The sequence below is a fragment of the Brienomyrus brachyistius genome, chromosome 2 (genome assembly GCF_023856365.1).
Source record: "Brienomyrus brachyistius isolate T26 chromosome 2, BBRACH_0.4, whole genome shotgun sequence".
Lineage (NCBI taxonomy): Eukaryota > Metazoa > Chordata > Actinopteri > Osteoglossiformes > Mormyridae > Brienomyrus > Brienomyrus brachyistius.
The window spans coordinates 17,775,968-17,803,822 of record NC_064534.1 but is presented as its reverse complement, the minus strand read 5'-3'; the positions used below and the strand labels follow the sequence as shown (position 1 = coordinate 17,803,822).

At 41.0% G+C, this 27,855-nt stretch overlaps 1 protein-coding gene across 4 annotated transcripts in view; it reads right to left on the bottom strand.

Annotated features, from left to right (window-relative positions):
• The window catches only part of LOC125720063 (regulator of G-protein signaling 3-like), a 77,446-nt gene that overhangs the window by 46,634 nt on the left and 2,957 nt on the right, over nucleotides 1-27,855 (bottom strand). Inside the window, exons 3-18 of one of the 4 annotated variants that reach the window (XM_048995088.1) lie at nucleotides 26,689-26,840; nucleotides 22,733-22,783; nucleotides 22,177-22,235; nucleotides 21,801-21,895; nucleotides 20,657-20,725; nucleotides 20,330-20,390; nucleotides 19,804-19,894; nucleotides 15,497-15,564; nucleotides 9,297-9,378; nucleotides 8,602-8,707; nucleotides 7,524-7,878; nucleotides 6,409-6,448; nucleotides 6,059-6,303; nucleotides 5,172-5,255; nucleotides 3,094-3,205; nucleotides 928-971 (exon numbers count right to left, since the gene is read on the bottom strand). In XM_048995088.1, the coding sequence (XP_048851045.1) occupies nucleotides 928-971; nucleotides 3,094-3,205; nucleotides 5,172-5,255; nucleotides 6,059-6,303; nucleotides 6,409-6,448; nucleotides 7,524-7,878; nucleotides 8,602-8,707; nucleotides 9,297-9,378; nucleotides 15,497-15,564; nucleotides 19,804-19,894; nucleotides 20,330-20,390; nucleotides 20,657-20,725; nucleotides 21,801-21,895; nucleotides 22,177-22,235; nucleotides 22,733-22,783; nucleotides 26,689-26,840 (1,714 nt within the window). Of the gene's footprint in view, nucleotides 1-927; nucleotides 972-3,093; nucleotides 3,206-5,171; nucleotides 5,256-6,058; nucleotides 6,304-6,408; nucleotides 6,449-7,523; nucleotides 7,879-8,601; nucleotides 8,708-9,296; nucleotides 9,379-13,062; nucleotides 13,265-15,496; nucleotides 15,565-19,803; nucleotides 19,895-20,329; nucleotides 20,391-20,656; nucleotides 20,760-21,800; nucleotides 21,896-22,176; nucleotides 22,236-22,732; nucleotides 22,784-24,696; nucleotides 24,933-26,688; nucleotides 26,841-27,855 lie in introns of those variants that run through there. The other 3 variants (XM_048995097.1, XM_048995107.1, XM_048995116.1) reach the window with 3 other exon arrangements.

The following is a 27,855-nucleotide window of genomic DNA, read 5'->3' as shown; positions in this document are numbered from 1 at the left end:
TAGAAGGTTAAGTCGCAGGGCATCTGGAAAATGCACTGGCAGAGCCATGTGGCAAGCAGTGACATCATCGCCATCAGACATTCACTTTTACTGCCTCCCCCGCCCTTCCAATCCTACCGCTAGCAGCAAACCTGTGCTGAAAGGAGATCAGAACAGGCAGTTACATAATAATGGCTAGTACCATCTGTAAATACAGTGAACCACAGGAAGCTGTTTTCCCAAGTCTCTGGCAAATTCCATCACTGAACTGTTTTATGAGGGCAGACAGTATATTAATATACTGCTGCTTAACTGCATAACAGAAAATACATTACTATGTCATAATAGTGATGCAAATGTGTGTATCAATTTCTAACATTTTACTGTTTTTGGCTAATTTCCTTATAATCTGAGCCAGATTGGGGACTCTGTATCGATACGACCACATCTCATACACTAGAAAAAAATGTTCCCACAAGGTCAAAATTGCATTGCATCTCAAATATTGCATTTGGTCCCCACGATGTAATATATTCATGACCACACAGACACACACAAATGTTTGTATTCATATCTTTGTGGGGACCATCCATTCATTTTTATGAGCAAAAGTCTAGTCTCAAAAATGACAACCCCTACCCAGCCTTAACCTAAACCATAAGTAACCAAACAAAATACAAAATACTTTTGGGAGTTTTAGTTTTTTGATTGCAGTCACATATTTTCAAAAGACTGAGTTTCCCCTTGTGCGGGCTATTTTTCATAGTCAAAAGAACAGGTTTTTACTGCATTGTAATTTATACATCTCACACACACACACACACACACACACACACACACACAACTAAACCAAAAACTAGGTCACCTGTCAATCTGGTAGCACCCAACCAAATCCATACAAACCCAAACACTGCTAAACCATTAGGTGTTCGGGCAGTAAGAGCCTACCTCAGTCGTGTGGATTATGTAGAACCTCAGTTCCTCAGTGGGATCTGGACAGGAAGAAAAAATAGAGAAGTAAGTGTTGTGGGTGTATTAGTTTTGGGTGGCAGGGAAGAGAAAAGCGGCGCAGTCATCCAGACTCCCATGTCCATGCAACAAGGGAAGACAATGAGGCAAATTACTGTCCCACACGTCAACCACACACTCACACTTCATCAGTCCGTCAGTAAATATATCCAAAGGCTAGAGACAGTGAACAACTTACTTTTGTTGGAAGTTTGTTGTATTGGTTTTTTTAAGGCTCTGGATTATTTTACTTCGGACAGATTTAGAGCATCATAAAATTGTGCAGTGATTCTTTTGAGGAGCATTCGGGGCATGCAGAGAACATTTAAATTTAATTCTAAGTTGTGACGCATGTTTAACAACTACCAAGTCAAAAATAGCAAGTCAAAAATAGCAAGTGCGTGGTTTAAAGAAAAAATACATTATTTAATATTTTTTGGCCCTGTTTTTCGATTTCAGGATAGTATGGCAAATCAGAAACATTACAGGCCAGGCATGAATTGAAGTGAAAATTAGAGCCAAACAGTCATAGTAAAAATATTGAGGATCATACACCTCTCCAGACAGACCAGTAGAGGTCTCTCTTGTATCACATAAGTAATGTACTGCATAATGATGCAGAAAATAATAAAGAAATGTCCTAGCAGATGAACAAGCCCCATTTCTGCCCCAAGTCTCAGCCCAAGCATGAATGAAAATTTAAAGGAAACATACTGCATTGTACAAGCTATACTCAATATGTTATACAAAATATAACACAATATGAAAGTATGGACAAAATGTGTGTATCACCAGACACTCCAAATTATGTGTGTGCACGTGTGTGTAGGGTTATGTTAGCCTTCTTTTTCACATCCACGCTCCCACGCTGTCAGCTCAGGAAGGTCATCGCGCACCTCCTTCCCCCCCCGGCTCCCCGCGGCCCCAGTCTGTCCAACATCCCGCCCCGTCCTGCTTCGGACAGCACCAACAATGCGGAGCGCCTGGCCGCTACTCGCTCACGTTCCCTGCAAACACAGGGCTGGCGCCTCTCTCTCGATAACAATGAGGGGTGGAGACGGCCGCGGCTCGGAGCTCCTAATGCTGATGGCGGTAAAACCAACTGCGTGTCAGGAGGGCCTCACATACAACCGAAACAACACTGAGAAATGCGGCACTTCAGCGAGCACAGCTCATGCACAACAGCAATCCCTTCTAAAAGGGTTTCCACCTTCTGTGGCGTACACCCCTAATGGTCAATTCCATATGCAAATATAATCTCTTAAATTTTGATGTCTTCACTTTATCGAGCCACTGGGCCACTATCGAGAAACATCTCCTGGCCAGAAAGCTAGCATGTAAATGATTATTTATTAAATATTAACAGCCACCTATGTTAACTGTTCGATACAACAAATGACGTCACCACCAGAGTAGGCTGCACCCACCTGGAAAAAAACCTGCCACAACATTTCAGACCTGTATGCTCTCAAGTCCCACACAACACAGCTACCACCTTCCATACAGTCTGCGCTCAACAGCTCGACATCAAGATACACATTGTGGGACACTTATCTTTGGACTGCGAGGTGAAACTGGAGCAACACAGAGATAACATGCAAGCCCCACACACAGAGCATTGCCAAATTTGAACTTCCAACCCTTTGTGAGGCAAAGGCGGCCCCCACTGAGCCCCCATGACACCCAACATCTCACTTCTAAAGAGAGAAACACTGTGGTTATGGTTTGAAAATGCACATATCACTATAATCATTATTATAAATGAGCTGCAAGATGAGACTGTAACATGTATGTATGTAGAGTTGTCTTGTTCTCTCCGTGTTGCATAGGTTTCCTTCAGGTTCTCTAGTTTCCTCTCACAGGCCATGCAGTCAGGCTACCTGGCATCTCCATAGTGTATGCTTGTCTCTTAGTGTGGACTGGCATCCTGTCCCCCATGTACTCCAGCCTTGGGCACTGTGTTGCCAGAGACAGGTATACCTGTTACCCACACCAGAATAAGTGGTTCAAAGAGGGAAGGATGGATGGATGGATGGATGGATAGAAGGGGTGATTAACAGACCTGGGTCTCAGAAAGCCCGACTACGTTTCTCTGAGCACACCTACCATCTCGCAGACAGAGGTGATGGAGGAACAGGGGGTTCTGCAGCACATTGCAGCGGCCAGGCTCGTCCTCCCGCGTCAGCAGCATCAGGTCAGTATAGATGAACACGGTCACCTGGGCGTGGAGGCACCCAAGGAAACAGCATGAATTGGATCTGAATGGTACCCTGCTCAGTTTTAGAGACTCAGCCACATACCGACATTCCCAGGTCATGCTACATCTATATATACACCACACAGAGACTGAAGCTGGCATAGAGGACTGGCCATTGGTCATTCAAAAACAGTTAACATCAAATTAACCTAAAGCCATGTATAGACAGAGACAGCGGCATATCAACACTGCCTGGCCTTCATTTATATGTCTTCATGGGTGATGGGCTCAGCTTGGAAATGGCTCCCACTCATTCAACCCTGTACAATTTTCAACAATACCTCAGGCTGCAGTGAAATATTCAACCAGCACTGGCAGAACGGGTCACAAATCCCACTCATTAGTGTGCTGACAACAAGCTGGGATTCTCGGGGTGAGGAGCCCTAGCGTGCACATAGAAAACTCAGGGCAGTGAACACACTCCATTACTAGCTTCCTTCCTGGGTTTTTCTGGCTCAGCTACTTGGCAGAAACACTAGTGTCTCTTGTCAATGGATGGTTTAACAAAGGAACAAGAAAAGCCCATGGTCCCCCTCATATCCTCCCTGCTGGCGACTGTCCACTCCCCATAGACCTCATCTGAGCACGGAGCCCTGGACAAAGCAGCATCCATTAACAGTATCAATGCGGATCACTAAAATCTCTCCCGTTTATTCTGCCTTCATACTGCATTACATTCACTATTCCATAAAACCACTGAGTTCTGTTAAAAAGGCCATGGACAGCCAGGCTATCTCCCTGCACTGCACCACCCATGGCTCAACAAATTATACATACAAGCACAGTCTCGTTTGTGTGGAATAACAACCAAACAGCTATCAGATAATAAACGTCTCAACATCCTCTTAAATGGATGTGCACGTTAATAGTAACCTTAAAGCTCAGGCTCACCAAAAAAGCCAACACTTGGAGCTTTGCCGCAGATCAAGTTGCCAGGAAAACAAAGCCGAGCTCCCCTCTGCCATCACTAAGTACAAACATGCCCTCTTGTCTTCCTCTCCCCCAGATCACGCTTCCTTTACACAACATTATCACAATGGCAACCCGGCTTGGCATCATGCCCTCATCTTCAAAAACACCCTGAGAAAATACAGCTCTGCAGGCCATGAGTCGAGCCCGTGCCAGCCTCCCCCAGTGGGGTGATTACCCCAGCCTGTTGCTCCCCGCTTGTGCCCTCTCAAGAGCCTCCTTCACATGAGCCATTCAGAGGGAGAGCGCAGCGGGGGTCAAAGGTAAACCATATAAAAGCACAGACTATGATAAGCGGAAAAACTGTGAAAATAACAGAAATCGCATACTGCTGCTGCCCAGGCAAACAGACGCTAATTAAAAGTGTTATATAGACAAAGGGAAACAAGTGTACAGCACAAGAAGAATACTGAACTGCTAACAAGGGCAAGTTGAGCCAGACAGTTCATTAAATACATGCCCTGCAGTCTGCAGAGGCTCTCTCGCCGCTACAACCCTTTGACCCCACACTGCACCTACTGGGTGCCCAGTTTTATCCCACAGTCACAGTGGTACGTCATGGATTTCCCCCCAACACCTCAGAATGTCAGGCTATCCATCCTTCTTCATTGTGATGCGCAGCTCCGGCGCATTCTTTAAAGTGTATCACAAACCATATTCTGATAAAAAACAGACCCTTCATTATGACCTCAGGCTCCAAGATCATCGTCTGTGTCAGAAAAAAAAAATCTGTATTTCACTCTGGGTGATTTTGTTACCAAATTTTTACTGGGTATGAGTATATTAGAAACTCAATATAAGACTTTTTGCCTGTTAAGAACTATGGTTAGCATTAGTAAATGGAACTCAGGATAATTGTCAAATAAGGATGAAGTGGTTGTACTTAAGGAGGAATTGTAGGAATGTGGAATGTGAGGCAGCACTGTCTCGGAACCTGAGGTCACGCCTTTGGCATTACCTTGGTGGACAGGTGTTTGCTCTCATGCAGCATCATTTCCTCTAACAGAACCAGTGATCGGGCTGGACTGCAAAGGTCCAGGGGCTGCAAGTGGCAGAGAAACACAAACTATTCACTACAGTCCCAAGTGACTGAGAGCACACTCGTTTGTATTAATATCTTTATGGAGACTGTTTATTCATTTCTAAGTTCTAACCCTAATCCCAAAAGTGGCACCCCTGACCCCTACCCAGCCCTAACTTTACCCATAAGTATCCAAGGTTTTTAGTAATCAAAGCGTTTTTTTTTTTTTGATTGTGGTTACAGATATTTATTAAATTGAGTTTCCCCTTGTGGGGATCCAAGAAATGGTTCGCACAATGTCAGAATAACAGGTTTTTGTCATATTGTAGGGACATTTGGTCCCCAGAATGTAATATATACATGCCCCACCCGCCCCCCACACACAGAGCCTTGGCATGACACTCCAATGACTATATGAGGCCAGCCAGCTCCAACCTATATTGATGCATTAACTAATAATATGCAAGTCTGACGGTAATGTACACAGCATACTTTTAAGAGATACAAACAATTTGCAAACTTAAAAATGTAAACTATGCAAATACTGGATTTTTATAACATTGTATTACATACAAATGATCTATTCTATCATCGTGAGCTAATACTGTTTAAAATAATTTAGATAGCAGTACCCATAAATGGAATAAAGTTACAGATTTATTTTAAATAATTTACTCATTACTTTAAACTATTGTAAACTGTTTTAATAAACAGAAATGCTGAGTGTCAGATTTTAGGCCAATCATCTTTTCAACAAAACCAAAAAGAATGGATAATGGAATTTAACCGTAACACAGAGCTAACAAAAACCCGTAACTCCACACCTGTACAAAAATAGGGAAGATGAGTATTTTGGGCGCCAGCTTGACATATGTGCTGTAGCTAGTTTGAGGAACATGGGACCGGACGATTGTGCAGTTCTGGTAGTTGGCGTAGTTCTGCTGGTAGCCAGCAGAGGCAAGGTCTTTAGCGGACTTGCTCGTCGAGGATTTCCGCAGGAAAGTAGGCCTGCCCTGCGATTCAGTGTCCGGCTGGAACCCACTGGTTGGACAAGTTGGGTACGACTTCCCTGATGAAACAGGACCCAGTGCATCTCAGATGGCTAAAAATCATAGAAGTGTCTATAAAGCCTGAGCTGGCTGTCTAGATCTGGCAAGATAGAAGACCAACTTACCGAGAGCACCGGGGTCATCCTGATAATAAGGCTGCAACATCTGAGGGGAAAAAACACATGTGTGATGTCTGTGATATATGAATTACTGAACATCTGCTTTTGATCTGGTCATTTGGTCAACAGTACAACTGACATTATAGAAGGAAAGAAGAGTGCAGCTTTACAAATCCTGGTATAACCATTTCCAGCACTCCCCAAAACAAGTCTCTGCACGTATCCCAGTGCAAAGTATCTGTCACCTTTACAGAAAAGGTCGGGCATGAAATACCAAGACAAAAACCAGATAATACCCCACTATTGTTGTTTAAGTTGTTAGCTCTCCAATTGTCTCGATATGTTATGGATGCCTTTAATTTAGAAAGAATCCATTTAGATTGCCTGAAAGACTGCACTTTGTTGGAATCGTTCACTATTCTTAAAATTACAATTGCATTTTTTTATCAGATGCATTTGTCTGTCCAAAGAAACATGTAAATGAAAAAGGAAGGCTAGCCAGTTCCTGGAGCTATTGGGGTTAAGGGCCTTGGTCAAGGGCCGGACTGTGAAATCACTCTACCAGACATGGAATCTGAAAGAACGACCTTTTGATCACAGACTAACCCTCAGAGCCACATGCAATTTTATGTTTACACACAGAAGGAGTATAGTGCTTTTCACAATGCATCTAGAGCGGCGCCTGTGGGAGGAGCCAGTAAGGGACTGTTTCTATTGGCATAGGTGATGATGGCGGACCTAGCACTGATACACGCCTGGTGTGGAGAGACAACCCAGCTCTCCCTGCACGACACCCTGTCAACACGTCTCCCTCCAGAGGCTGCATCATTGTGAAGCTCCTCTTGCCTCCTAGAGCTGTATGCTCAGTAAGGCAGAACAGAGTACAACATGATCCCTAAGACAGAGACAACTGCCAAATGCCCCCCACAGGGTTTTTCACAGTCCTATTCAATATAAAATGCTCAAGTCTTTCTCTATTGCCGTTTTTCTAAGTGGAAAATCATTTATTACAAAAACCAACATAAGCATACCCTGAAATGTAAGATGCTTGCAGTTCCTGTCAGCCTCAATTAAAAATTTAATTTTCAGTCCAGGTTCTTAGTCAGAGAACAGATTAGTACCTGGTTCCCAGGGTTAATTGCTGTCAGGATAATGTAGTTGTCTCCAGTTGATGATGTCACATGTGTGCCCTTCAGCGTCGCAGTCTGTGTCCGGGCCCTGTTGCTTTCCTCTTGCCGCTCACCCCAAGGACTTCCTAGCTCTCCATTACCACCCTCTAGCCCATTTACAAGTATACGATGACTCTGTCCTTGCTGAGTAAGTTTTAAGGGGGTCTTCTCACGTTTCTTGCTAGGGGGTGACATTGCGGTGCAACCAGATGGCTTGTAAGATGGCCTGTGAATCAGGCCTTCGAACCCTGGCTTCATGATGGGCACTGTACGCCATACTGTCAATTTGATTTCAGACCGGCAGCTCCTGCAAGGAAAATAAGTGGTGGTCTAATGGTTAGGGACTCGCACGTGTAATTGAAAGATTGCTGGTTTAAATCTCTGACAAGCAAGGTGCCACCCTCAATCATTGCTCCCTGGGTGCTGAATTAGCTGCCCTGTGCTATATCCAACCCTCCATTTTCCAAATCGCTTATCCTACTGGGTCGCGGGGGGTCTGGAGCCTATCCTGGAAGCAATGGGCACGAGGCAGGGAGCAACCCAGGATGGGGGGCCAGCCCAGCACAGGGCACACTCACACACCATTCACTCACACATGCACACCTACGGGCAATTTAGCAACTCCAATGTTTTTGGACTGTGGGGGGAAACCGGAGTACCCGGAGAAAACCCCACAACAACATGGGGAGAACATGCAAACTCCACACACATGTGACCCAGGCGGAGACTCAAACCCGGTTCCCAGATGTGTGAGGCAACAGTGCTAACCACTGCACCACCATGCCGCCCCCATACTATATCACATATGGGTTAAATGCAGTGGACACATTTTGTTGTTGTGCACTGTGTGCTGTGGTGTGTCAACAATGATCACTGATCACCAAATTCAAAGAAAATGAGATTTGAGTCCTGATACAAGAAAAACAATGTTTTTAACAGCTGATGGCAGTGGACCTTGCAGACATGAACTGAAAACCCCAGGCACTGTGCATTCTATTCTGGAGTGTGCAACTTAGTTCTGAGAGTGTACCTAATTGCATGGGCAACATCCACACACTTCCAGTGTTCAACAGGTTGGCCATTCAGATGCAGAATGGTGTCAAACTGCTGAAGGCCAGCTTCATCTGCTGGACCACCTGAAAGTCATGACATGAAAATAAAGAGAGAATTACCAATAGAAATCATTGAGAGGCAGTTCGACGGGCTGCAGAATGAATAAACTTATGTTTCAGGTTACTGTGACAGACAGATAATTAGAATAAACGAAGAACACTGTAACTGCCCAGAAGTCAAGGTGCTGATACATGGGGAAACGTTTTGGGCATTGTTGCCAGCAACAGGCAACCAGGCGAGCCACAGGACAACTTAGCAAGGCAATGGGCAGTTGGTAACAACCAATCAAAGAAGAGCAACTCTATTGCCAGAGAGACGGACACCAGAAAGATGGATGCTTTAGCTCCAAGTTGGTCACGTAATTGGCTGCTAACATTCTGATTGGAAGATCTCAAAAAGTTGCCCACTGAGGTCAGTATTGTCCAAAGAGAAATGTGTTGCCAATTCTCAAAGGGTAAATGCCTGAGCCTCGTCATTCAGCAACACTGCAGGCAACATTGCTTAAAAAGTTGAGCCATGTATCATCACCTTCAGATCTATGTCTATGTGTTGTGTGTGTGCGTGTCTGTGTGTGCATTTGTACACAGAAAGACTCCAAAGATTGTTTCCTGCCTGGATCCACAGCTTGAACTCTCACAGGAGAGTCAGAACAAATGGTGAAGCCATAGCCGTCCTTCCCTCTCAGGATGGTCACCTGAAATTCACACCACAGCATCAGCCATGAAGGAAAAAGTCCACCAGCACTCACCAAGGACCTGCTCATCAAAAACTGAAGCAGTTTACACTTTGTACAAGATATAAATCCTCTTCTGCTTTCCTGGATAGACAAGGCATTCTAGTAATATAGACGGAGACATATCCAGGACACTATAACAAACATTGGGTTTCTATGACAATTTGCCTTGCCTTTCAACACATTTAAAAAGCAGCCAAAAAGGTAAACGCAAAACCAATCCCATAGCAGACCAAAACCAATGGGACATGTGGTCCTGCATATTGCCAACCTGACCTTTGACCTCATAGACTGGAGGTTAGCCAAGCTGTACTCAACAATGCTTTCAAAATTGCTCCCTCTTACTGATATAGTACACATGTAATGTAATGTAATGAATTAATTATAAAATGCTATATATAATTATAAAAAGCACTATGAAATCCCCATAATGTACTGAAAATTGCATAGTACAGATGATGTACACTACCACGGTGTATGTATACCATAATGCAATGCATAGGAAGGAAATTTTATATAAAAGTATAAGCACGTTTTTTTTCTTTACCCCGTGTAAATTCCCCGTGTTTACCAGCTGTTTCTTGTTCCTGTCATTAGTTCAATATATTTAGGTTTACGTTAGGAATGTTTTGCCCAGTCCGGTCATTGACGTCGTTTTATGTAGAGTGGTGTGGTTTTCCCTATTAAACCCCATATTCTCTCGATCCCTCGACTGTTGTTCACGCTTCCCCGGTCCATGCCTGTAGGTTGCACAACAAAATTAAATCATTTTGAAAATTTTTGTTTTTTAAATTACAGACACACACATCCATATTGTTCCTGTATTTTTCTATTTGCGAATGTCAACTGTCAAAGGTTCTTGGGATGCCAACATGGAGCAACTTGGAATGTTGTCTTGTTTCACTGACTCATTCCTTATATAGTGAACTACATAACCTTTATTATACAGGAAATAGACAATGAGTACAGGAGTGAAAGGTTTCGAATATAGCCAATACCTAAAAATTTCACCCAGCATTCAATGAGCTCCGATTACCGATTAAAGCATAAAGCTGTGAAGTTAATCTACTGCTCAGTCTGAGATTTTTGAGAAATGCAAGGAATGTAATTTATCAAATCATGGAACAGTATTATATGGAACTATTATTTTTTTAAATATGAACTTAACTTTCTTCTTTTACAAGAATTGTAGCACTAGTCTGCATTTCATAAAAGTCAGAAAGAACGAGATTAATGTATCAATACAAAGTTATATTGACAGCTTAAGGTGGAATTTCGGAAATAGCTCCAGAACTGCCTGGATGTGGTGGTGAATTAGCTCTGCTGAGAAGGTTACTGGCTGCAATCTACCCTCAGTTACACATCCACCCAAGTGCAGAACAAGCAACAATCATCATCAGTGATCCCATCACAAACAGTGACCATTTGTTTCATAAACTCACTTCTAGAAGTTGCTACTGGTCTCTAAGAAACAGAAGAATCTGGAACCTTAGTGGCTCTTTCCCCAAGGCTGCCCACCACATCCTCAAATACATTACCAGCACAACCATCAGACTCTCATATACCAACATGACACCAATAAAGCAAAGTCTAATATTTACTGATTTACTGCAACAAATTATTTACCTATTTTTTTGCTATATGTCAGCCATACAGAGGATCATCTCACTGCCAACCACCACAGTTTCTCTAACTGTGCCAATGTCACCCCTCTTTCCGCTTACTCAGCTGTCTTTTTCATCTCTATGCCTCATATCCTGACTATACGCACTGCCACTGTGCAGGAATTGCAGTACCTTCTTATACAGCATCGGAAGAATTTCTTAGACATTCATTACACTCGCAGAATAATGGTGATTCTAAACCAACAAATAATTAACTCCTCAAGGGAGTCAGGCACGAGAAATAACTGTGCACAAAGGCTGTAAACACCAAGGGGAAGTTCTCAAAGAATCACATTTTCTCGTCCTCTAGGGTGAAGCACAAGACCCTGGCAAGGGGCATCACACTGGAAAAACAACCACACAACCTTACACCTTTCAAAATGGCAGCAGTATATAGCATTAGCAGAGGCCACATGAGCAAAAAAAACCCATTTGCATTACTGCTCATGATTTCAGCCCAAACAGTGTGAAAGGGGCGTTTATGTCATACAGCCACTATTTAGATGAATATGACATGCTTCAACAGCCTGACAACACACATTTCATCCTGCCAGCATTGCCGGCATGCCCATTCTGCTCTGAAGACATGAGAAACGGAAGCCAGGATTCCGTATCACCAGCTGGGGGGTAAAAAAAAGAACTGTGTGCGTGTGTGTGTGTGAGAAAGAGAGAGGGCACACTGAGCTAAGTGAGCAGCTTGAGCCTGTGCTGTGTGTTTCAAGTGAATTTGCCAGAGAATATTGGGGATAGAGACTGACTTTCCAGTATACTGGTTCTTACTGATACACCAAGCAGAAGCAGGAACTGCCTCTTGTTTTTAACTTTATCCATATTAAACGTGAATAACTGAGGTTCTCAGATGGAGCCGGAATCACATTCTCTTCCTTTCTCGTCTCTGTCTTTCATTCGTTTTCTGCCTGCAAACACTGCAGCAATACTCATCCACCGTTAAGAGGTCTGGCCCTCTGTCCTGTTAGCTTCAGTCGGATCACTTCACTTTCTATGCCAAATTACAGCACTAGCAGAGTGAATATATTAGAGAGTGACCTATGGGATCCAAGATAAAAATGAATTTGACAGGAAGACTTGACTCTTCATACAAGCACGACCCCCACAGGCTTCAAGGGAATACAATTCATAAGTCTGTAAGCTGTGCAATATTTGTAAAATATCTACCATGTTAACTGTACATATTAATCTCAAAATGTGATTTATTCAAAGCTATGGGAATAAGAAACAGATTCCAAACAAACTAATTTCAAGGCGAACTCTTTGTTCGCATCAGAGAATGTTTTATTACTTGTGTTAATGTTCACCATAAAAGTGTCATGCAATATAAGAGAAAAAAAAATACAAATCAAAGTTGTTTTGGTGTCACACACCAAGCCATACATGCTGAACATGAAAGTCAAGGGGTAAGCATGTTGCACACTCAAAAGTGACCAAGAGATATCATTTTAATGACTGGCATCAAAAATACTATTTATGGGAATGAAGTCACCTGAAGATAATGTTTGAGATGTTTATAATTTAAAGATCAGCTAAATAATTAGATTGTTTTGATTAAAAAAAAAAAATACGCTGTATGAGTCAGGCTCACATTCACTGAATTCAATGGTAGAGCAACACGAGTACACATGTGCATGACAGTGAAATGAGGATAGTACACCGGTGCAGACATTAACCTTAATCTAAATGGCAGAAAAACGTATAAAAATGAAAAGTACATTTTAAATTGTAGCAGGTACATTGCGTAATACATTTGAATATCAAATAGCACATACACAGTTTAAGCTACACCCAATACCCACACAACTATTTAATTATCGACTGCAAGCCAATTTACCATAGTGAATATTCTGCTTAGCAGCAAGAACACCAGCACCCTAGACCCCCCATTTAAATACCCGAGCCTGTACAAGGCAGCATGTTCTACCCATATAACATCCTCTGCAAGGGGTCAGTGCGCCGTGTCACAGACCTGAGGCAGCATGCGCTCGATGCAGACCCTGCACAGCCCATGGATGGTATGCAGGGTCCCAGTCCTAGGCATGTACGAGCGCGGCATGTAGCATGCAAGCGTGGGGCATGCGGTGTGTCCAGATGCTCAGGGAGCTCGCATTTGCGGGACAAGCCAGGTTGTCTTAGCCTCTCAGTTCCAAGCATACTGGACTTGGCATGCCCGCTCATGGGAACTCGGCATAGCAGAAGAATGACAGGAAGCGACCTTTCACCTCCCCAACCCCTGGTCGCTCTGTGTGCCTGCATTTGATAAGCCAGCAGGCTTCCTGACAGCTCACTGCAGGACTGGGAGAGAGATTGCCTAGACTGGATTTACATTCCACATCACGAAAATTCCCATAAACACACTAGTACATAACATCACTCCACCCCCCCTCCTCCATCAGACTCTGTCTCACTTCTAGGAATGTTTTTTTCCCACCTTTCACATACTATTTTTCAGTTCACTAGCCCTGTCAACTGATGTTCATGTTTCAATATTCAGCTCACAGATGTTCTCTTCACTGCAAATGTAAGATTTCCATCTTCATACCAAAATCAGAGTAAAACTGTTGTAAAAAGCATGGCGTTTCTATTCTCAGTTGCCTACAGAAAAAATAATGAGTGCATTTAGTCAGAAGAACACACTGAAAAGAAACACAGACGGCAAAAAAGAATTAAAAAGCCCAAAGACACTGACACAATAACTATTTTAGAGGGGCCGAGGAGACCATTAAACCCTTCCGACATGGACTGCCAAATTCTAGGGCAACCTGCGCTCGCTTTTCTTTGGAAACGGACCACTGTCTATTATGTGGACAAGTGAACGGCACCCCTTATTCCACAAAGTCTGACAACTGCAAGCGGCTCTCTTCTGAGGGAGCAATCAAAGACAAGCTCCACTAGACTTGGCTCGTCAGTCCAGGGCAGGGGATAAGTGTAAACCTCAATGAGCCACTGACAGCAATGAAAAGAAAACCTCTCCAAATGAAGGGATCACGCCAGACCTTTTGTTTTCAATTAAAATGGTGGGGGAAACAGCTTCAGGTTCCCCAATAAGCAATAAGCATGTTAATGCTTATGACTGGTATATTTAATGAAACCTATGCCCTATAAACCTACGTTATAAAGATTTTTCCACTGGGATCAACAATATATTTTTTACCTTATTTTATGCTTCTATTCACTCTTCTGTAAGTGTACTTTTGTTCCAGCATAAATCACACTAGCATGCCTCATACTGCTCTGCTGTCTTCAGCCAAATCCAAGATCTGTTCTGCATCATGTCGACTCTGTGGACCCGAGAAGCTCCCATACCATTGCAGCAGAGTATAACAGGGCCAAGACTACAGTGACCGAGGGGGCAGTAATGATGCTGATCACTTTAATTTTGCGACAGATGATTCTTTCAAATTGTCCTGAATATCTGACCAAGTCCATTTATTAATCGGACACAGGTAACACTAACACCAATTAGTAAATGGTATGTGTTTAAAGACAAAATATTGTACGTCTCCTTTAGTCCATTTGACTGCTGTAACAAAATGCACCCCTTACCTCAAGCCCCTTATCATATATCATATCAGTTGCACCCAAAGTCCCGCCGGCAGTGATAACTCCAAATGAGGAAGGAAGGATACGAGTAATGACTACTACGTTCAACAGACTTCCAGGGCTGCTCTAACAGTGGGAGGCAAGAAACTAACAAAATGCTTAGACCACTGTTTTCCCAATCCATTTCTCAGGGACCCCCAGACAGTCCACGTTTTTGCTCTCTCCCAGTTCCCAGTAGGGAGCAAAAATGTGGACTGTCTGGCAGGGAGTTTGGAGGGTGCAAAAACATGGATTGTATGAGGGTCCCCAAAAACGGGGTTGGGAAACACTGTCTTAGAGTAAAGAGGAATAAATCAGAGATGGATTACTTTGCAGCCAGACTTCCTATTCCCACAACAGTGTTGGCTTTTCCTACTTCCCATCTTTGTCTACCATAACTTCAATCTCAGAAACCTCAAGGTCAGAAAGGGGTATAGTGTTATATCACAAGTAGCAGAAGTTGGTTTAAGCAAGTTTTACCTTCCCCATATGACCATGCGGTATCTGTAGGCGTGACCTGCTTTAACTAGACTGGAGGACTTTGAATACCTAGAGGAGGCCACTGATTTTCATTCAATTTCATTCCTCCAAGTTGGAGGTCAAAAACCAAGGGTCGAGCACTGTGCAGGCTTCGCTAAAATTTTTCCCTAAAATAATTTTGCAAACAATCAGAAAAGTTAAGAAAAAATATTTGCGAGAAAGCGAATCCAGCCCCAACTCAAAGCTGACCGGGGTGTACTCAGCTCACCCGTTAAGCAGCCAGTCATCTCGGCAATAAAGCCTCACAGATGCAGTCAGAGGACATGCAGCTGGTCACTCACCGCTGTGCACTGCATGTTCTCCTGGCTCGTCGTCTCGGGGGGAGCATCATTGCTTGACAAAGCACTGCCTGAAAAACAGCCAAAAGTGCCACAGGCTGAAGTGTTGCCTTTTGAAAACATCCCTTTGTACCAAAAGGAGCCAGATTTTTTTTCCTCACTAAGAAATGAACACAAAATACTAATAAAACAGAATTAGTTATACTGTTACTCAAAAGTGCAACAGTAGCCTTCCCAGGATCACACAGAGTGTTCTAGGAACGGGGCTCTGAGAAACTAAGCCTACAGGTCAAGAAAAGCCTTCTCACACTCCATTACTCCCACCCATCTACAAGCTTCTGCAAGGTTACCATAGAGACTACTACTCTCCCGGGCAACCATGTCTTTTCAACATCCCTCAAAGACACTATTCAACTGGGACACAATACTGCTGGCTTCTCCCTCAAAATCTACAGAGCATCGTGTCAGAAACACCTTCCTCCTACCATTTACCGGCTCAGGCACTAAATGCATGTCCATTCTAATTGACTCTCTCTCGATGAATCTAAAATTAGTATTACAAATTGACATGCTAACTTTGCAGAGTGCGGTTTTAGGGAGTCACTCAGACTTCCACTGGCCACTCAACAACTGTCATGAAGAGGGCATATATGAGAATATAAAATTGGCCAAAGTATGCATATTAGATTTTAGAAGATCTCCCAACACAATATTTAGTCAACTGATTTTAATATTTAAACACACAGTAATTTTGCATACACACACATATGCATACAGATATCTATCTTTGTGGGGATTTTATGTTAATTTCTGTGGACAAAAGCCTAATACCACCTATAGCAAAGCTTACCCAGCTCAAGTAAACAAGCAAAATACTAGACTTTTGGCATTTTCAGTTTTTTGATTGTATTCATAGAATGATACATATATACACCTTATGTAATAAAAATTGCATTGTTTGTCCTTTAAGCTTTGTAAACAAAAAATGTACAGGGCAGATATAACATAAATAACAAATAAGTTAAATGACTTGAAATAAGCTGTTGGTGTCACTTCTCGAATCATACCACCTTCCCGATTTGTACCACCTGCCCGATTAGTACCACCTGTCCGATTTGCAGCTCGCATATACACCATTTCACTACAGGATGAGTCAGCCGTGGATTAGTTGCACATGAACAAGCATTGAAAGCCAAATACAAAAGCGACCAAAATCTAACTAAAACTAACTAAAGAATTACTAAAACTGAAAACTAACTAAAAGCAAGCCAAATACAAAAAAACATACATGTCCCGTTTCTGAGGGACTTCGCCAGTGTCAATACAGACAATTAAAGGGTAATCAGCCATTTTATAAAAATGTATGCAAATACATGAGATGGGGCTTAACTTTCTATAACTGGTAAGCGGACAGGTTTGGCAGATGGTCTAAAGTCCTTTATTACTGGAATAGTTTAATACTTTAGTAGTTTAACACGGATGACTCAGATCAGCAGTACATGTGCAACTCAAATTCATGGCTGACTCAGTCTCTGTAGTGACACACCGCATCACATTTTCTGGCGCTGCCCGATCTGTTCATCCTGCCATTTTACGACAAGCCATACTGTCTACTTTTCCTTAATAAACTTTACAGAGTATTTATGGATCAACAGTCTTATACAGCCAGAGGTTTTACGTGATTAGAAAGCGCACATACAAAAACATAATAATATTGTTAAAAGAGCAGTTTTCCATTAATATGATTATTACAAGGGAGGCAAAAAATATAGTTCTGGTTGCTTTATTATTATTGGGAATTTTAAATAAGGTTCATTATATTTACATTTGTGAATTTAGAATTTAGCTAAAATGACTTTACTTTATTATTAATGAAATATGAATTAAGTTAATCTCAAAAACCATGGCTGCATTTTCCTTGTTGCAGTCAAAAATTCAACTGAAAGTGACTGTACATATCAATTTGTATCATATCAAGCATGTCAGACCAAAATTTTTCAGTAAAAGTACCAGACCAAAATAAGTGTACACTTGTTTCATAGTCCCGCTTACAGAAAGCATCTGGTGGCAAGATTTTTTCTACTTTTAGGAAGAAACTGCTTAGATGGGTAAAACTTATGAATTAATTATAATGTAGCTTCCTTGAGAGCACACCTTCTTCCAGGGTATGTTTTCCCAATTGCCTACATTTACAAAAAACTAAGGCAGAAAACTTGCCGGAATTAAGGTAGTCTGGGCTAAATGTAAGCAGACGAGGATAAAGTCTATTTGAACTGGGGCACCATAAATCCGATAAGTTATCCAGCTAAGCAAGAAATCCAATTCCACTGACTGAAAAAAAATCAGCTCGTCACTCCGCTCGTCTAGTTCCAGTTTTTGGCTCACCACTATTACCTAAATATCTCATGAAATGTTTGTTTATTTTTCGATCAGCTGAAACGGCTGCTATCCAGAGACATGTTCTTTTGGTATAGGAAGGTTCACTCTGTACTGAATTATCAAATTGGGGGCATTTTCCATTTGTTTCAGGCACATTTATATCACTCCAAATCAGTGGAATCAGAAAAAAACTGGACAAAACAGCATACATTTCTCTAGATGTTTGTCCTCTCGGCAAAATCTATTGACTTGTGGCAGCCATCAGGGACATAAACAGTCACCCCATCATGACTGGGGCACCTAAATGTTATTTAACAGAAGGAGAACACAAACAATCCAAAATGAGTATATCTGGCAGAATATTCCATTCTGGGTTGGTGGGGATTGCTCATAGGCAATCGGTAAAATGAATCTGATGTTGTGAAAAGAAATATTAATGGCCTCAAGTTCAGTCATGAAAATGTCATGAAACAAAGTAGTACAAATTGAGTACCATTGGAAAATATGCAGTGACATGTAAGCAAAGAAATTTTAAGTGACCAAGAAAAGCCTTTTCTCACCAAAGCACTCAAAACCAAACACCCACAACATGGGAAGAAGGTCTACTGGGCATTCAGACTTATTTTAAAAAGCAAATGCAAGCAACTCCAGTAAATGTGGCTCTCTCAGTCAGTTAAATCAAGTGAAATGAGGAATGTTGCCTTGCATGTTCAGGAAAAAGCAAAGCATTTATCTTAAAAAATAGGGATTTCCCCTCTCAAGCATCTTGAAGTCTCACAGGAAATCAGTAGTGCATAAGGAGTGAAATATGGAGTGAATAAAATAATAATGTTTATTCATATTCTATGACTGCGTATCATATGATAGCACCCAAAGTTATTGATATTCATATAAAGGCAATATTTTTTGCAGGTTTTATTTTTGTAGAAATATCTAGGCAAGTCAGACAGACAGGCCAGAAAGTTTTCTCGTTGGAAATTCACACTTTCAAGGAGCATTTTGACTAGAATTATATTGCCAAATATAATCACACCTTCAAATGTAGTGCAGATTAGAAATTACACCCAAAAAGTTGTGCTACTTTATGTTTAATCTGCAAATGATTATAAATAACCTGAGGCTAAACTCACCACACATTTCTTAACAGAAATAAAACCCTTAGAGTAAGCCCATATATAGCAGTTTCTTAAAGTAAAACATAATAATTCAGAGTGTAGAAAAGGAAAAATTAGGCCACAAGTAACTATTCATTACTTAATGTACATGACATGATATTGCAACTACAGCTACAAATTTGCCTACAGTTATTGTGTTGGCCTGTTTGAAACCTATGAGTAGACTTACTTCAGTAAAACAGTGTCATATTGATATTCTCAAAAAGGGAGATGTACATCATGAGAGCCAGATGAAACAGGCCTTCTGCTGGGTATTAGTTCAACAGATTCAACACACACAAAATACCTGATATATTTTCCCTTTTTCTTTGATAATGTGAACTTTGTTGATCCCATGGGGAAACTCTTTTAAGAGTTAAATTCAAAACATCTGTTTTGATCAACTGTCACTGCTGCAAATTACCAACCTAAAACTCAAATTCTAAACAATGCCCAAAAATGGCACATCGTTACAACAAATCGTTTTTATGAATTGGTCAAATTTCAGCACTGCTCTACAAACAGATGGGATATAGAAAATTTAAGAAAAAGTATTTGTCCCATCGAACACAGAGTAACTGTAGGCTGTTCTTCATCTGAAATCTACACTTTGGCCAGAACCCTAACTTTAGCTATGCTGCAACAATATCATCCATCCAACCACCCATCTATCTTAAAGCCACGTACCCTGGTCAGCATCACAAGGTAACTAACATCTTAAATCATTTCCACCAGCACCATCATAAACACTCATTCTGAACATTCTTCAGCACTCACCAGGTTTGGGTTTGAGACGTCGTGAGGCCACTTTCAGATGCTTGGTCTTACCGAGGTCTTCGTTTAGTAGGTAGTACCAGCCACTGATTTCCTATGACACAGAAGTAATGAAAATCAGCTGAAATGGACTTTCATTAGCTATCCACATTCAAATGTTTGTGTGCTTGTGCTTGCAATCATCTGTGTGTTATGTCAAGTCAAATGGGCTTTAGTCATATTACACATAGATGGGTACAGGTGCTCCTCAACTTGAGAAATAATTACTGCAACTAACTAAATACATATACAAAATAAATGAGTACAAGTCTATGTGACGAAACACAGAAAAAAACCTAATTAAACACCATATGAGATGTTTATGCTCGGGATCGTTGCTGAGGCTGGAAGCGGTGCTGGGTGGATACCGCCATCTCCTGGCATCAGCAGAAAGTATTCTACAGCATATCGCTAGCAGGTTTGCATTTACCACATTGTGGGGTCCAAATGGGTGCACCTCAGCTCTAGCTGTCAGCTAAAAAATGCTCACCTTGGCCAGTGTGGTAAGGGAGCGAATACCGAAACTCATACAGCCCAGGATCTCATTTTTCCTAAAGCAAGAAAAAAAACATACAGAAATACACAGCAGAAAAAATATTTCATTGGCAGTAACTTCTAAACATTCACCTACTTGAAGAGAATGTCCTTTATTTGGGCATATAGAGAGTTATAGTAAATCTAAATCACATATTTTCAATATAATGAGTGAAAGAGTGAAAACAACTTCTTTATTATGCATTCAAAATCAATATACATAAAATAAATATTTTCTTTACCTTGTATATACGATGCATGGTTACAATGTAATATAAATTACCTCAAGCTTTTATTATGATTCCACACAGAGACCATGAGCCTCTTCTCATTCTCCTCAGCCCCTACAGTGCTGCAAACAGCATAAATGTGAAGACAGATACTGCCTGCAAAACCAAGCACAAAGCCAAATGCTGCTTTTCCTGTTCCAGGGCAGCAGGAGACGGCTTCCAAGGTCAAACACAGAACACACCCCAGTGTGATCTGCTAGACATTTACCAAATCAAATCTCATGGGTAGAAAAAAAGCTCAATTCCACCTGAAAACCATTGAAGTCCTAACTGCAACGCTGTTATGAACAACCTCTCAACAACCAAATCTTGATCATTTATCAGCAGTGAAGCACTGTCCTCAAAGGACATAGAGGGGCAGGGGTGAAATTATTATTGAGTATTAGAAGCAGCAGAAGGTCAGAAGTTACCTAATTCTGGAAGCTATCATAATAAAAGTCAATACAAGGGAATATTACACTTAATGCCTAATCGCTTTGTTCATTCCCATCACTTACAACCCGGTATTACAAAAACATTATTTAATAGCAGAGGAATTAAAAACCTGACTGTCTATATACAGTACTGTGCAAAGGGATTAGGTAGTGAAAGAATAAGATGCTTAAATGGTCTTCATGTTAGTGTAAAACTACAATGATATGTCTGTTAAAGTATGAGGACTTCGCCATTTCAAAACCTCTCCTAAAGTCACCACAGTATTCGCAGCAACTGTCCAATACAACAAAGCATTTTTTGACTCAACCACTACCCCAATACTCCACTACCCCAATATTTGACTTAACTAATTAAGTTAATTATTTGATTGATCATGTGGTGGCATTTAACAAATACACAAGGTGCCCCCTGAGGAGGGGTTTGGGAACCAAACTGATGTTCATCTAAAACTTAGTGGAAAAGAGAAGAAATTCTTGTTTATGTATTATTGTGTGACTCTTAGTTTACATATATTCTAATGTCAAATTATACTTTTTTGAGCAAAGATACACTTACCAACATTCTCTTTGACTGCCTAAGACATCTGCTAAGTACTATATAACATACAAATTCCATTCCCATGGATCCACATTTTATACATACAAATAATTCTCAGAAACATTTACTGTCGTTACTGTCAAACAGAAGGGAAAAAAAACTTACAAAACAAAAGTTTCATGGAAGACAGGATTCTTGCAGTCTAGTGTTGTTTTTGTTTTTTGCTGTTTACTGGAATCACTGTTTGGTACAATAGCCATCTGGGGAAAAACACACCGGGAAAACAAAACAAAAACAAACAAAAGAAAAACAAAAAATCAAACAAAAACCTTTAGAAAAACCAGATTACAGGTGATGAGATCTTGGCACGGAACCAGCTAAGCATGACACAGCTGCAACATTTTTAACATTTTCCCTGACTTCTAAGGAGCCATGACTTCAGAATATATATTTAAGTCCAAACTCATAACATGACATTTTTAAACCAAAAATGCAGTTCCATTATTATTATTGTTGTTGTTATTTTTAATCAGTTCTTTACCTTCACATAGGAGTCACATGTTCGATACTCCCTTCCCAGCAGCCCCCTTGCCTCCATGACTGAGGATAAATAGACATTAATTACTAGAAATGCAGTCTAACACCAACAAGCCTAGCACAGGCTAGTTCCAGGATTAATTTAACTTAGTTTAACAGACTAAATACCTATAAGAGACAAACAGCAAAAAAAAACATTTTTCTGTGTATGTACTGCCTGTGAACCCTCTGTGCTAAGGCAGAAAACTAAAACTGCAGCACAAACTTAGCTCAGTCTTGTCAGTTTCATTTTACTGTTGTGCTTAAAAAGCTGTTATTGTTCATTTTATCTTCAAAGAAAAAGACAAAAAATGGTTTATCGATGACCTAATTGCTTGAAGTTTAGTGTCTCAAATCTCATGTTATTGGGATTACTCTAAAGAAGCAAAGAGCATCTGTTACAAAGAACACTGCTGACCCCTACTGCACCACAGGGTGTACTGAAACTCAGCCTATGGCTTTAAGGGGGCCAAATACTCAAGCGTTCCCTGATAAATGTTAAATGATATCACTGTACTTACTGTGAATGTACAGCAGCCCATTGTCAGGTGTGATGGACAGTTTTAGCTGACCTATACACAAAGGAAAGAAGCATTTAGAATGTGCATTATTGTCCTTCTATAGGTAAGGCTTCACTCCTGTGTGGTTCATAGTGTGCGCATACTCAGTTGTGGTACTATTTTTAAACTGATCTAATTTCAACTGAATTAGGTTTAAACATGCAGAAAGTTACATTGAGATTAAAGTGATTATATCGATTGTTCAAACAAACCATTTCTAAAAACATTCTGACATAATGGAATTAAGCATGGAGCTGAAATATATTCCTCAGTGGAACTTCTAACATGACACACAAAATATACGTCATTTTCACCTATCTGCTTCAAGCACCATCCCAGGGACTCATTGATAATGATAAAATGATTTGTGTCACTGGGCCTCTCCATTTACCACAGGTCCCATCATACTGTGTAAAACTTTGAAATGTGAATTCTGAACAGAGGTGGACATTTCAGATCTAGAAAGTAAAAATCCAGGCCAAGATGTTGTTTCAACCAACCAGTTCTGTATAAACATGCAGTTACAGTTACTGGTTGGTTTCTGGACCTGAAATGTCCACATCTGATTGTCACTGTGCGTGAAGACTCATCTGAAGGAAGCATTTAGCACTAAAACACAGATTCCCACACACTTCTGTCCATAATTTCAATAACTCTATAGAATTCTGTATCAGTAGTGTCTGAAAACTCTTGAAATCACGACACCTTAGTGACTCCACCCTTCTCGACTGCTTCCTTAACCTGATTCAGATGACAGGATTGCCTCAGTAAGACATTAGCACCTTTCTGGTTTAGATACACTGTATGAACAAAAGCATTGGGACACCAGGTCATTACAACCTACAGGAACTTTTATGACATTCCATTCTAAATCCATAGGCATATGGAGCAGCCCCCCCATTTGCAGCTAAAACAGCTTCCACATTTCTCTTTGATTCAAGGCTTTCCACAAGTTTATGGAGTGTGTCTGTAGGAATTTTTGCCCATTCATGCAGAAGAATATTTGTCTGGTCAAGCACTGATGCTGACATGAAGGCCTGGCTCGCAATCTCCATTCAAATTCATTCCAAAGGTTTTCGATGGGGTTAAGGTCAGAACTCTGTGCAGGCCAGTCAAGTTCTTTCGCACCAAACTAACCCAATCACGTCATTATGGACCTTGCTTTGTGCACATGCTGAAACAGAAAAGAGCCTTCCCCAAACTGTTCCCACAAATTTGGAAGCACAGAACGGTCCAAAACAAAATCTTGGTCTGGATTTGTAGCTTCTGGACCTGAAATGCCCAACACTGTTTACAATTATCTGTGGGCAAGAGTTTGTGCACAGTGCACCAATATAGCAAAATGCTGGGATACTGCCTGGGCACTGAAATTAACATGCCTTTCTCGTCGCATCTCTATATCAGTGTTCTCAGGTAAACACTGAAATATTAATCAGGCTTCTCTCCAAGGCCATGACCACATCCTTGCATGTTCCTTTTGTACAAAACTGAATTATTAAAGGATTCTGAAATGAGGGACTGTTGATATGCAATGGTAATGAACATCACATTCGACCGGCCACACAGCACCATAAGAGAAATATCCTTAAACTGCAGTGACATGCAGTGTATGTTCTGTCATACGAGCCACCCGAAAACCAAGGAGCCAATGAGACTTTACAGGACCACCTTCGGTGTCACAGAATCCATCACTGACAGTGTATTTACTCCACAGACTCACAAAAATGCATGAGCTGAACAAAAAGTTAAAAGACTGTCAAAGGCACAAAAACTCTACTAAACAAGTACCTGCTTTGTGAGTTAAATACATTAAAACACATTGGTCATAACACCTTATTACGCCTCCGAGGTATATGACAAAATACACAGCTGGAAACTTACTTATCCAGCAACATAAGGATCAGATATAAGACCCCCAAACTCACCAAAGGTCTGTAAAAGGAAAGAGGACTCCTGAAACTTGGTTGAGCAGTTGACCAAAGAGTTTCCGTGCACACCGGCAAAATCCATGATTGAGTCAAGCTCCCGTAAAAGTCATCAGCTCAGAAACCAAATCCCACTTTCAATAACCTTAGAGTGAAAGCACAGGAAAGGAAGTGAAAATATAAATGTCGGATATCCATATGGGAAAATGAACCTTCCCTGAGTTGAGTAGCAAGGAAATGTGTCCAAGTCTATTCAGAAGTAGGGAGAAAAAAGAACAGAGCAAACAGCCAGTTAATGTAGTCAATTTCCAACCGCCTTTTCACTTTGAATAGAGTAGTGGACTGCATTCTGATTGGTCAAGGTCCCAGTTTGAATGGGCAGAGAGGGAGGCGGGGGAGACATCCACCTGCTGTTCTGTGACAACACTCCCTACCACTGAGACTGCCCCACACACACCATGTGCCCGACACAAAACATGAAATGGAATCAGACCCATGGTCCCTGATGGTCACAGCATTCAATAGCTTCACCCCTTCTGTTTAGAGCATGGCAAGTTCCACTGTTCCTCATAGCCTGAGCTGGACTAGCTAGAGCATTCTGATTAAATTGGCACTATTCTATTTAGACTTTATTCCTAACTAATGACAATATGAAACAGGCATTATACTGAAAAAACGGCTCCAAATGGATTTTCTGTTCTTGCCATTAATACATTAAATTAAGTTTAGTGCTACTTACAAACCAGCCTGACACTGTAGAACTATACAACGATATTTACTACAGGAGGGCATTATTCTGTGAATGGCATCATAATTTTGAGGAACTGTGACAAGACATGAAACAAATATCTTGCAAATGCTATATTTCTGCTTTAACAGCTGTTCTGTATTCATAGGAACACCAAAAATAAAGCACACAAGTATAAAGTTTTACCCAAATACAGCTCTTTGATTCTAAGTACTCCACACCTCCTAAAATAATCTACACAATTTTCTCCACTAGAGACTTAACTAAGTTCTGAAACGCAACAGTTAGAACAGTTGAAGGCAACTAAATGCATTAACGCACAACCAATGCATAAATCAAAATAACATTTAAAGCCCATTTCATAATATGGAAAAAAATACTAAATATGAAAGTTTCAGCTATAGTATATTTTAAGGTATGACAAAAAATATAGGCCATTCTGTTGGTGGCAAATATATTTGAAAAGTCCTTAAAATGCTTTCCATGACCGTTGGTAGACCTTGACCTTTATATGTAACTTATTATACACAAATACGGAAACAATCACAAGTAAACCTTAAGGGAGTCACTTCTACAATGAACTGATAAGATCATAGAGCCACCTTGTAAAGCACTCAAACGAAACACAGCCTTTAACTGAACACCAGCATGGAGACCTTGCGCATCATCTATCCAATCACAGGACTTGTGCAAATCGTTCGACAAATAATTATTCCCGAAATTGTGTGAGAAGCTCTGAAACCTTCTTGAATCGTTATAAAGTGAAGATAGGGAACAAATGCTTGCAACAATGCCATACAGTTATAATATCATACCTATGCAGAAGAGAAACATAGAGGCAACCTAACAAGTACTGCCTAGCTATGCCTGCATCTTGAATGTAATCAGTATGTTTTCACAAAGGGTTGAAGAACACAGTATGCAAGCTTACAGTCCTGTTTGTGATGGATCTTATACATCCCTTCACAGGACCCAGTTTATTTTACATTAAAAGGTGTACAAGAGGAAATAAACTTAGTACACATGCCTTCATAGACACAGTAAATACAAAGAGTTGATTAGGAACTCTTAAATGACCCTTTCTACATGAGAGAGATACCCAAGGAACTGTGCTACCAACTATTCCTCCATATATTATTTTGAATCCAACATTAACACAAATATCGGTGCTACAAATGATTGTTAAAACTTCAAACCAATCAAGTCTTTTAAATAATATTTAAACAAATTCACTTGAATCTCACCTCTGCCCCTGAGTCCGGAGGAGTGGATCTTCCTCCTCTTGGGAGCTGTAGCCTTGGACTGTTTTCTCAGGGAGGTCCTGACTACCGCCATCTTAACCACCGCCCCTGGATCACTATAGGCAACGGCTGTCTCCCAACCTGCTGTCCCACGGCTGGAAAGAGTTAAATTAGTGTTATTTCTTCTACTTTGAGTACCAAAGACTCGAGTGTGGCGCAGTGGCTCAGCGGTGGCCCTAAACCATCAGGGCTGGGGGTTTCCTCCTGCAGTTACCCTAGGCAGTTAGGCAGATGGGTGACTCTTAATTTCCCATTGTGTATGTGCCCTATAATGGATAGGCATCCCACCCAGGGTGCATCCGTGCTTATGCCCTACACTGCCTGAGACAGGCTACATTCCCCTGTATTGGATAAAGGGTGGGGGGAGGATGAAAAAAGTCAAGAAACTGTCATTGTTTACTGGAAATCATTTCTAATATCAAATCATTAAACACTAGTTGTTCATAAACAAATTAATTAATTCGGTATCACTGTTTTTGTTTTTTGTAGCCCTTGTTTGCTGCTGTCCCCACATGGAACAACACCATTCCATTAAGAAGGACTCTGCCCTGATTTTAGAGACTCCTCGGCATACTTTCCCTTTTCCAGCCCAGAAAAACACAAGTACAAATGTGATCAAATATTTAAATTCATTGAGTAATGGGCCCTGAACATTATGGTAGTACACTCAACATTTTATTTGAACAAACATGACCCTTAAAACTTTTAATAGAGATTTGAAACTTGCAATTGTTAAGTTCTGTATGCTACAACTAAACCTTTCATTTGTAATGAGGCAAATGAAACCTCATTAAGAAGGTGGTCTGATAAGTTACACACCCAGGATTTTATGCTGGGCCAGTGCTGAGAGCCACAGTTTTAAAACCCTTCTGATCTGAAAACAACACAAGTTTATAGATAGTCAGTGACAAAAAAAAGTTAAGCACCCAGAAGTAATGGTCCAATTGGATGTAATTTGGTACACATGCAGACCAGGGATGGATATGTTAATGGTTTGATTTGCAATCAGCTGTCACATCTAGTCATCAGACCCAGAAAATGCTTCTAGATGCATTAGATAGCATTACCAGCACTTGACGGAGTTTGATACGGGTCACAATGTGGGTTTGC